This window comes from Charadrius vociferus, unplaced genomic scaffold (genome assembly GCF_000708025.1).
Source record: "Charadrius vociferus isolate BGI_N301 unplaced genomic scaffold, ASM70802v2 scaffold365, whole genome shotgun sequence".
NCBI lineage: Eukaryota > Metazoa > Chordata > Aves > Charadriiformes > Charadriidae > Charadrius > Charadrius vociferus.
In genome coordinates this window covers 123,354-134,319 of record NW_009648559.1, presented here as the reverse complement: position 1 = coordinate 134,319, position 10,966 = coordinate 123,354, and the positions used below count along the sequence as shown (strand labels likewise).

At 58.8% G+C, this 10,966-nt stretch overlaps 2 protein-coding genes across 2 annotated transcripts; one reads left to right on the top strand and one right to left on the bottom strand.

The window, feature by feature from the left end:
• Positions 1 to 651: 651 nt before the first annotated feature.
• On the top strand, positions 652 to 5,876 carry PLIN1 (perilipin 1). The gene is made up of 8 exons (XM_009886093.1): positions 652 to 696; positions 1,930 to 2,128; positions 2,276 to 2,358; positions 2,727 to 2,979; positions 3,170 to 3,378; positions 3,920 to 4,072; positions 4,757 to 4,990; positions 5,505 to 5,876. Exons 1-8 carry the CDS (start codon positions 652 to 654, stop codon positions 5,874 to 5,876), a joined length of 1,548 nt encoding a protein of 515 aa, XP_009884395.1.
• Positions 5,877 to 7,737: 1,861 nt separating this feature from the next.
• On the bottom strand, positions 7,738 to 9,911 carry LOC104287396 (ras-related and estrogen-regulated growth inhibitor-like protein). Its single transcript, XM_009886092.1, has 4 exons — positions 9,773 to 9,911; positions 9,280 to 9,333; positions 8,738 to 8,814; positions 7,738 to 8,163 (listed from the first exon to the last, which is right to left on the bottom strand). The coding sequence occupies exons 1-4, from the start codon at positions 9,909 to 9,911 to the stop codon at positions 7,738 to 7,740; spliced, it is 696 nt and encodes a 231-aa protein (XP_009884394.1).
• Between the last annotated feature and the right edge of the window lie 1,055 nt (positions 9,912 to 10,966).

Genomic DNA, 10,966 nt, shown 5'->3' with positions numbered 1-10,966 from the left:
GGGAGCTGGAGGTGTGCTTACGGGTGTCACCCAGCCGGGAGCAGTGGTGATGGGTGTTTTGCGGTGCTTTTGCCCCGCAAATCGTCCTGGGGCTGTGCGGGGACGGGTGCTGGCATGGCAAGCAGCAGAGCTGCGGGGCAGATGTGAGGGAGGGAGATGCTGACCACAGCTCGGCAGCTCACCCCATCCCTACCCGCAGCTCCTCTCTCTGCTCCTGTCCTGCCGTCTTACCCCTTCCTCAGCCCGCATCTCAGCCCGCATCTCTCACCCCGGCCCCCACGCACAGCTCTTAGCGTCCTGGTTGCTCTGAGCGTGCTTTACAGCTCTGCCAGTGCCCTTTATCCTGCCTTGTACTGTAGCTCCTCCAAACTAGATGCCTCTCAACTAATTTTTCCATCTTTGGGTGTTAAGACACACTAGCAGGGGAGGGCTGTGTGGAGTCACTGTTTTCGCAGCTTAACTGGTAAAAAGTCAAGCGTTAGGCAACGCCGCATCCATCGCACCCATGGGAGGTGTGTGTCTCAGCCCGGCGCCCGGACCCGCCGAGCTCGGGGGGGTGTGCAGGAGGGGGAGGGGGGAGCCCAGGCCCAGCCTTGCCTTTGCAGCGGGGTCTGCGGCTCCCAACTTGGCTTTGCAGGTGGACGTGTCGCGATGACGGCGAAGAAGAATCAGTCTCTGCAGAATGGAAGCGCCAAGGTGGGTCCCCCTATTATCTTTATATGGATCTTTTCCTGCAATAGTATAGAGCATCAAGAGAAAGGATAAAACCTTTTGCATGATTGAAATGAAATAGTTCAGAATCAAGAAAGTTAACCCTGGGTGATGCGAGCCCTCAGTGATACCTGCCGGCAGCGCCTGTCCTTCATCTGTGTCCCCGCTGCGGACCCCAAACCTCCAGCAGTCGTGCTGCTGTGGATGCAGCACTGCTCTGAGCAGACAGAGCCCCGGGATTGCTGAACTGCAGGATTTGTGAGAGGGCTGGCTCCACATCAAGCCAAAATTAGCGCAGTACAGCACAAAACAATATAGTTTTTATGAAACATGCATATTCACAGTCCAGTCGGGGTCACAAGTGGGAGACAAAGCCAAACTCAGCCTCTCACCCACTGGTGATCGGGGGAAAGCTCAGCTTTTTCTTCTGCCCTGTCCTGTGCAATCCAAAGAGCGCTTGCTTCACAGCTGCTGTGATGAGCCAACCTTTGCCCCGTTCCTCCCGTGGGGCTGCAGCGTCTCTCTCAGTTGTCTCACCTCTCCAGGGGGGCACCAGGCGAGAGCAGGAGCCGGGGGTCGGAGCTGCAGGTTTATCCTGCTCACCCAGCTTTGAGGGACCTACCTCCAGCCGTGCTCTGACACTGGCAGCACACACAGTTGTTGGCTGTGCTGGTTTATACTGGTATCCCATGTCAGCCGTGCTAGCAGGGTGTGGGGGTGCGGTGCCTTGCTGCCTCCGAGAGCTCTGGTGCCCTTTCCTTACAGTGATGGCTCTTACCAAACCATCGAGGATAGACCCACTCCCCTTCCCTTCTCCTTTTTGAGGTCTGTACCCTTTGCTTGTCACAGTGGTGACAGGACAGAGGTGCCACATAGGCAAAATGGACTCTGCTGGTCCAAGGCCAGGAGCAAGGGCTGGGTCAGAGGGAAGCAGCAGAGCAGGGTGGAAAGCCAGAGGGAGCACCTGGACAGTCAGGCTTGGGAGATGAGGGGAGTGGGGACTGTCACGGCCTGTGGTGCCCCTGATCCTTGAGTGCCAACAACCAGCCTAGTTGTCCACAGCTGTGTCATACGCAACCTAGCTGGGAGACCCTCAGTGGGGCTTGAGAAATGCCCTCCTCCTCCAGCATGAGCCAAGGTTCTCTGTGGTCACTGCAACACACCAAATGCCACCAGGAAAGGGCTGTTGGCTAACTAATGCCCATCTGCCACGTGCAGGAGAATGTGCTCCAGAGGGTCCTGCAGCTGCCGGTGGTGAGCTCAACTTGTGAAAGCCTCCAGCGGACCTACGTCAGCACCAAGGAGGCTCACCCGCTCATGGCCTCAGTGTGCGAGGTCTACGAGCGGGGCGTGCAGGGCGCCGGCGCCTTGGCCATGTGGAGCGTGGAGCCCGTGGTGCGCAGGCTGGAGCCTCAGTGTGAGTCCATCCACCAGGAGGGACATGGAGGGGGGGAGGCACCAGAGCTTCCTTTGGTGGGACAGCACTGGCACTAGTTGTGGGACCTCCTAGCACAGCCCGGGAGCATTTCTCACCAACCTACCTTCATGCTTTTGCCCAAGGCAGTTGCCGTGGCTAACAACCTGGCTTGCCGGGGCTTGGACCACCTGGAGGAGAAGATCCCTGCCCTCCAGTACCCTGTTGACAAGGTAAGTCACAGGTGGGACAGTCTGGGATGCCCCAAGCCCCTCTGCAGAACTCACAGCACATCTCCTCTAGGCTTGTTTCTGGATGGTGATGGGCTGCTCAGGGGGAAACAGTGCAACACCTCCAAACAAAAGCTCCTCCAGGTGCTCCTGCAGCCCGAGTGATGGTTGGGTTACTCCCAAATATAGGTCAACAGCATCCTATGGCCCATCCCTGCCAGCTACCTCCAGCCTAGGCTAGAGAGAGCTCTTATGCCCCTCTTGGGGCTGTCTGCTAGCATGGCCATGGCTGGGGTCCCCGTAGTCCCTCCAGCTGTCCCATGCCACCCCAAGCATACTGTCAGGACTATTCTCCATCTGTCCACCTGCAGCTTGCATCTGAACTGAAGGGCACCATTTCCACCCCACTCCAAAGTGCCAAAAGCACCATTGGCAACTCCATGGATAAGATCATGGAGCTAGCGGCGGAGGGCTACGAGGCCACCAAGAGCACCGTGGAAACAACAGCAAAGTACACGAGGAAGAACTCAGTGAGCCAAATGGCAGCCGCGGGGGTCGACACAGCCCTGGGAGGGCTGGAGAAGCTGATGGAGTACCTGCTGCCGGAGGAGGACGAAGAAGCAGGTAGTCCTGATTCCCAACTCCCATCTGAAGGTGTCTGGGGAGGGCTGACTGTATGTGGGGTGTCACCTTGCTCACAGGGTGCGTGTGGCAGGAGGAAGCCCCTGGATTTTGGTGCAGGCTGCCTAGGAGGGTTGTCCCACCAGGACATAACCCCCTTACTGCTCTTCTGCCTGTTCTTTTCTGCCTCTAGATCAGAAGCCCAAAGAGAAGCGTGGGTCAGTGGTAAAGGTGTCCCAGCAGCAGCCCAGTGCTCCCAGCACACCCAGTGCTCCCAGCACCCTGGGCCGGATTGGCGCCTTGGTTAGCACCGTCTCCCACCGCGCTTACCAGCAAACCACCCAAAGCCTCCAGCGTGCCAAAGCCAAAGGGCAGGAGCTGGCCACCTGGATCCCCATTGTGGTGAGTGCCCACCAAGTTCCTGCTCCCCCGTACCTTCTTTTGGGCTGATTCTGCTTTCGGATGAGATATTTTGGGCTCCTTGGAGCACATCCAAGAGCAGAGTGGTGGGCGCTGTTGGTTTCCCCAGTTCAGCAAGACAAGCTGGGGCCAGCAGTTCCCGCGGCACATTCACACACAACCTTGTACCGTGTTAGTGGGACAAGTTATTTTTAGCCAGCTCCCAAAGCATATTGTTGATTTATGGCCTTGCCATAACATCCTCACTAAAGCAAAAAGCCCCTCCAGAGGCCCAGAGAGGATGGGCAGAAGGAGGTGCCCCTCCTCTCCCACCCAGCGCTGCGGTGGGAACCCCTTCCCTGGCCTGTGCTGAAATCCCAGAGCTCCTGACTGGCCACAGGATATCTTCCCATATACATAAACGAACCCCCCTTTTCCTGGCACACCCCACGGCCCCCGTGAAATCCTCAGGCTAAGCAGGATGGGGCAGGTGGGATCTGCCAGCCCCCCCACCCCAAGCGGTGGCTTTTTGCTCCTCTTCCAGGGCAACCTGGCCAAGCCAAGTGCGCCCGAGGCGCCGCGGGTCCACGGTGATGGGCAGAACACCACGGGTGGCTGGCTGAGCCGGCGGCAGAGCAAGGTTCCAGAGCAGAAGCAGGAGAAGGCGGGAAAGAAAGACAACAACCACACCAAGGAGGTATGGAGAAAAGGGGGCCGTGAGCTGGGGCCACCCCAAAGCATCCTCCTGCCCATGCACCATGTGGGATGTTTCCCCCCACCACCACCCTTGTGGATGGGTCCCCCATCCCTGCTGAATCATGGCCAGAGCTGTGGCTTGGAGGTGAGGATGGGTTGGCAGGGGGGCAGACGCAGCCCCGGCAGCCCCCTTCCCTGACCCCCCAAAGCTGGGGGCAGCCTCTGTGCTGGGCAGGGTCATCCTGGCTTGTATATTAAAGACCCTTTTGCTGCTGTGGGGTGTCAGCACCGAGCGCCTCACCGAGCCCCTAAACAACCCCCCAAAATCCCCCCTCCCATGGTCTCAGCAGCGAGGGGCGGTGTGAGCCGGCAGGGCTGGGAACGGTCCCCAGCCTCAGCTCCGCTGGGATGTGGGGACGGGAAGCGGCAGGTCGGGGTCACTGCCCTTCGCCTCTGCCGGCAGCGGAAGCGCAGCCCGGGGCAGGGGGTCCCCGGGGGCCGGGGACTGCGGGGAGCTGGAGGGAGCGACCCTGCTGCAAAGGGCTGCGGCGGCTTTTGCAAAGCAGTGAGCCAAAAGCGCTCAGGCTTTGAGCTGTGGAGGGGATGGGGAGCCCAGGGCCACCCCTGTCCTGCCCAGAGGGGCTGGTGGGACGGGGCCAGTGGCTGAGCTGGTTTCTCTCCGCAGGTAGGGGACAGCCCCGGGCTGGTGGGCAGCGTGGCTCACAACCTGCAAACCGCCTGCGCCTCCGGCATCTCCAGCGTGAAGAAGGTCCCAGCCGTGGCCTGGGATGCGGCAGAGGGGCTGATCCTCTTCACCCCCCGCAGGCTGTCCAAGGCCATGGAGACAGTGGATGCTCTCGGGGGGACCCTCGTCAGTGCCCCCAAGCATCTCCTGGGCACTCTGTACAGCTACGTGCCGGTGAGTTTGTCCCCAGCCAGGTCCCATCCATCTCCAGCAAACCCCATTTTGCCCAACCTCCTCCCATGAGGACCCCCTAGCACCGGGCAGTGCCAGGAGGTACCAGAGTGGGGAGATGGGGTGCTGTTGGGACACCTCAGTCCCACCTTCCTCCTAAGCATCCCCCAAGCCGTGACAGCAAGTCCCCCCATAGACCCAGCAGGTCGGCCAGTGGTGGCAACCTTCACACGGTTCATGCCCAAGCCAGGCTGTGACCACAAATTCCTGGGAAGGCGAAAGTTCGGGCTGAGACCGTGTCTCCTCTCCTTTCCCCCACCCCACTGCTCCCCTGCGACCATCTCTCTACCGCAGCTGCCTGGGAGCTGCAGCCACCCACACCCCTCCTCTGGGGGCCCCCCAGGGGGCAAATCAGCTTGTCCTGAGGTCCCCCTGGTTTTGGGGGGGCTGTGTAGCAGGGCAAGAGCAGGGCTGGCAGGTGGGTACAGCCTATCTGGGTGCTCACCCCATCCCTCAGCTCCGCAGGCAGTCAGCGAAGGAAGAGGAGGCAGCAGGCAGCAGCAAGCCCAGCCCAGAGACGGAGCAGAAGGAGGAGGATGCCAAGCCTGCCGCCCCCTCCGCCGAAGAGAAATCCCAGCTGAGGGGCGACTGGCGGCTGTACCGTGGCCATCACCCCCTCTCCTTCCTGGGGCTCGAGGACCCCCTCTTCCTGCGGCATAACCTCTACCGCAGCCCTGCCTTTGAGCCCGAGTGCCCCCTCCCGCGGAAATCCGCCTTTGCTCCCTACAACAGGCGGGTGAGCGAAGGTTCCTACCGCTTCAGCCCCGAGGCCATGTACAGCCGAGCTTACTACGGCAACCTCTACAGCCCTGCCTTCAAGAAGGACTGAGCTGGTGGGGAGGATGAGCACAACTCAGCCCCCTTCTAATCACCCCCCCAGCACGCTTCGCCTGGGCCCCCACCAGCCACCTGCACACACCCCTGTACTGGGACAGGAGCTCAAAGTGGTAGACATGCCATGGGATGTCTTCTTCTGGAGTGCTTTAGGGCCAGGATGGGGGGAAAAAAAGGCAGCCAAAAGCCCTGTTGGTGGAAGAAGGTAGGACCAGAGAGGTGAAGGAGATGCAGAAAGAGTGGTGAGACCAGAAAAGAGAAAAAGGGACCAGCCAGGCCTGGCACTGGGCTACCCTGGTCCCTGTTGCTTCAATAGAGTGGACTTAAATGGGACACACGTTAGGACAGCAAAGCCATCAAACATCACCATAGCAAGCCTGTTTCCCCATCCTTCTTCCCTTCGTTCCCCCTTACAGGGCCCATGCCTGGCCACAGATTGCTCCTCCGTGGAGGAGCTGAGGGTCCCAATGACCAGCAGGACTCATGAGTTGGAAAGCCCTGGGCACCCACCCCCAGCTGATGTTGGGATGGATGGCAGGGTCAGGAAGAAGACTGGTGACAATGGGTGGAGCTCCTGGAGCCCCTCTCTCCTGCAGGACCGCCTGGCTTCCCGCAACACCATGTTGTATCTGCTGCAATAATAAACCTTCCCGACCTGCCACTCGCCCCGTCTGCTCGGCTGCTTTACAAGAGCAAGCCACCAAAACAAGGCAGCAGAGTGGGGCGAGACATCCAACCCAGGGCCGAGGGAGCGGGTACGGGAAACTCATTCTTGGGTCGCTACCACAGGGACAGTGGGTGCTCGTGCCCAGCACAGTACGTGTCTCGTCCCATGCCTCGAGTACAAATTCACAGCCCCGAGGAGCCAGGGGCTTCCTGCCAAAGACAATTTATTGTATTTCCAGAAGAACACAGCAGAGAAATCAGTGTCCGTACTGCACGCGCAAACCTTCTTCCAACACACTGCTTTCCCAGGCATACCAAGGGAAGGGTTTGGGGAGAGGCAGGGAAAAACCTCCTGGCAGCAGAAGGGTTCAGTGATGAGACCGGCGACCCCTTTCCCCACCTCCCTTCCTCCCGAGGGACAGGCAGCCTTACAGAAGGAGCAGCTTGGGAAGGCGCACGGTGCGATTCCCCATGCTGGGAACAAGTCCCTTCCCAAGCACAGCCTGTACGGCACTTGGACAAAGGAAACTGCTGTGACCACTGGAAGGCTGTGGGAGAGGGGACCATGGGCAGGATGGCTCAAAAGCGAGGCAGGTGGGGTGGGAGGCATCAGCCCTCACCGAGGTCTTCTGGGGTCGGCGGGTTCTGTGGCTTCTGGGACACTGGGACATGGTGATGCTCCCCAGCAGAGAGACCCCCCACCTTGACAGCTCATGGGTGCTCCCGGGTTACCAGAGAGGACCGTGATGAGCATTAAACAGGAATAAGGATCCCAGGCTAGGAGTGTGGAGACGGGGAGCTGAGCAGCCGTGCAGAAGCGGCGTGTCCTCTCTCCTCACCAACAGCACAGGCAGCTCCCACTGAAGGAGTCGGGACGATGCTGCCTGGAGCAGTGGCAAAAATTACCTGGTGATTTCCAGTGTTAGAGGATGGAAGGAGAAAGCAGGAGGCACCTAAAAAGCTGGTAGGCCAAAGAGTAGAGACTGTCCCCCATCACAGAGCCAAAAGGAAGGCACTACAGTCCTCAGCTGCACTGACTGTGTATGGTAGAACACCCAGACCCCAACATGAGAAGGACAGTAAGGAACCCATCGTACTTATGGAAACACACACACCATCTCCATGGGCACCCAGGGAGGAGGCTTGGTCCAGCCGGACAGCACAGAGAGAAGCAACACCCACGCCATAGCTCAGAGGGAGTCCGTTCGCTTACGGGCAAACACAGCTGACATGGTCTTGACGATGCCACGAATCCCTGTACCCTTTTTCAGTGCCAGTTTGGTGTCAGGGATGCGCTCGGCCAGTCCATGGAAGACCATGAGGGCCCCGTGATAAGCCTCAGCTGCAGAAACCTCGTAGAAACCACAGTCTGAAGAGAGGGCCAGGAGCCGACCCTCCTCACTGGACACCACCCGTTGGTGGTGCAGGTCCCGTTTGTTGCCCACGATGACAATGGGTACCTTCTCCTGATTCTGCGCCTCCTTGGCTGCCTTGATGAACTGGATTTTGAGGGGCAGGATGTTGAAGCTGGCACGGTCGCAGATGCTGTAGACCAGGACAAAGCTGTCTGCCCACTGGATTCGTTTCTCCTCTGAGGAGCCCTCCTCTGCCTGCTCCTAAGGAAAGGGAAAAGGAAGGTTTCTTTACTCGGTTCCCTCCCTCCACACCTCCTAGCATGGGGCATGGCGATCCTGAGCCCACCGAGAGAGGGAAGGATAGTGAGCAGCAGCAGCAGGTCAGAGAGAAAGAGGAGAACTGAGGAAGGCAGGGCAGGACCTGGCAGACCTCACTATGGGGACATGATTTGGGATTCAGCATCACTGTCCTCACTTCATCACCCAGCTGACAAGCACTGCAGGCTGTAGCTGATAACAGCATGGCAACCTCAGAGCAGCACTTCCACTTCATTAGCACAGTCCGGTGCTCAATCTGGGCTAATAATGTTAGTCCTTCAGCCCAAACGTCCTCAGACAGAGGACCACGGGCTGCAGTGGCTATCGCTACCCTTCTAGCAACACTGCTGCCCTGTGCTCTGCAGGCAAGAAGGGTTCCGTTGCCTATAAACCATCTGACGCAAGAGTTTGGCTCAGCTGGAGCTCCCAGCCTATGGTTCCCCCTGTGTAACTTTTAGTAAAGTTTTTTTTTTCTCCCCAGGGTGAAAACGGGTTGATGGGAGTGGAGCCATCTCACCTGGGAATTGGGGACGTCCCAGATGTGGAAGAGAATCTCTCGGCCATCCACGGTCAGGTTGTGGCTGTAGATGAATTCTGCCAAAAAATGAGAATGAAGAGCTCATTGGTCTTCACGGACCTAAGAGATAGCTCCCTCAACTCAGGTCTTCCCCTCCTGGGGACAAGCCTGTCACGTCCACCCTGGGAGATTGTGCTCTACAAGGCAAGGTCGGAGGGCTCTTTTTGTACAGTAACAACCACGCAAAGCATGGTGGCCTCCAGAACTGTGACTGCCCCAGCTTGCCTCCACCCCACCATGCAGTCCAGGCACACTGGTGCCACCAGCGGCCACACAGGACCTTTTGCACCCAGAGAAGCAGTTCTAGAGCAAAGAGATGGGTCCCTGAACAAATACAACCATTGAGCCCCCCAGGAGCAGGAGAAGGCTCTGGAGAAAGGCAGGAGAGGATGGGAAGCAATGAAATCCTGCAGGCAGAAGCAGGATCGCCTCCTGACCCCAGTCCCTAAGGGGAACTGGCCTGGCCCTGGCCTGGCACTCACCCATGTCTCCGTACTCCCCGATAAAGCGCCGAGTGAGGAAACGCACAGTCAGAGCTGCAGAGGGGAGAACGAGAACCATCAGAATAACCCTAAACCTTAAGGATTTTCCTTTTTAAATCCAGAGCAGAGTCAGGCACCATCCCCCTCTAAACTGTCAGCAGCAGGAACAACCTCTGGTTTTCTCCCAGCCCTGGGCAGGTCTGCGAGCGGAGCAGAGGCACAGCATGAACCAGAACATCAGCAAACCACAGTTCAGCGGAAAATACCCCTTTGCTCGCCCACTACCTGCAAGGTTGCACTCAGCTTCCCCACCTGGAATCACCACAACACCCGAAAGCTCAGCCCCATCTCACCAGCTTGCTCTGCGGGGCTGCTCTCTGCCGCTTGTTCTCCAAATGCTGCTGCTGAGGATTCAGCCCTTTTTTGTGGAGAGAAGCAGGTCTCCCTGCCTGGGGAACCCCCTGCTCCCAGCTCACGGTCGGTCGCTTCTTACCTGATTTCCCCACGTTTTCCGCTCCCATAACGAGGACGTTTGCTTCCATCTTCAGGGTGGTGGGGCCAGGCACCTCCATGAGGGCAGGGTGGTCAGGGGTGAAACTGGCGCTCCGGCGCAGCGGGAGCCGGAGTCCCATGCTGAGCGCGTCCGTGCCTCGTCGGCAGTCGCAGTGGCGTCTGTGACTCCTTTCCTTGCAGCTGAGGATCCAGCACTTCCCACGGCACCCAGGGGACCCGCGAGGGCCATACCCCTCCCCGCAGGGGCGGTGCGGCCAGAGCTGCGGGCGGCCAGATGAAAAACTTTGTTATCGCTCAGATTGTCCTGAACATACGTCACTGCCCAGAGCCAGCCTTGCCATCTCCTGTCACGGCAGGTGGCCGGGAAGCACCGGCTGGTTGCACCAGCTGCTCCACAAACTGCATCCCAGGAGGCTGCCCACGCCTGCACCTCAAGCACGTTGTCCCTTGGCAGGGCCACGTAGACCATTGTCCCTTCCCCACAGCGACTGTGAAGCTGCCCGCGATGCGTGGTGGAGTGTCTCACAAGCACTGGAGCGTCTCATGAGTGGTGGAGCGTCTCACGAGTGATGTAGTGTTATCTCACAAGTGATGGAGCATCTCACGAGTGACAGAGCGTTGTTTCAAAAGTGGTGCAGCATCTCACGAGTGGTGGAGCATTGCCTCATGAGTGATGGAGTGTCTCACAAGTGATGAAGCGTTGTCTCACAAGTGGAGCATCTCACGAGAGATGGGAGTCTCTTGTGAGCGAGGAAGAATGTCATGAGTTATGGAGCATTTTTTCAGAAGCGACGCAGCATCTCACAAGTGACAGAGCATCTTGCGAGTGATGGAGCATCTCACAAGTGATGGAGTGTTGTCTCACAAGAGGTAGAGCATCTCAGGAGAGATGGAGTCTCTTGTGCGTGAGGGAGCATCTCAGAAGTGATGGTGCGTCATCTCACGAGTCATGGAGCATGTTGCAAGTGATGGCGCGTTGTCTCACAAGTGGCGTAGCATCTCACAAGTCAGAAAGCATCTCACAAGTGACGGAGTCTCTTGTGACCGAAGGAGCATCTCACCAGCGATGGAACCTCTCGGGAGCACCCACCCCTTGCCCCCGACGTGCCGCAAGGCCGCCGCAGCCCAACCGAGTCCCCGACCCCCTCCCCGGGCCCTTCCGCCCCTCGGGCGG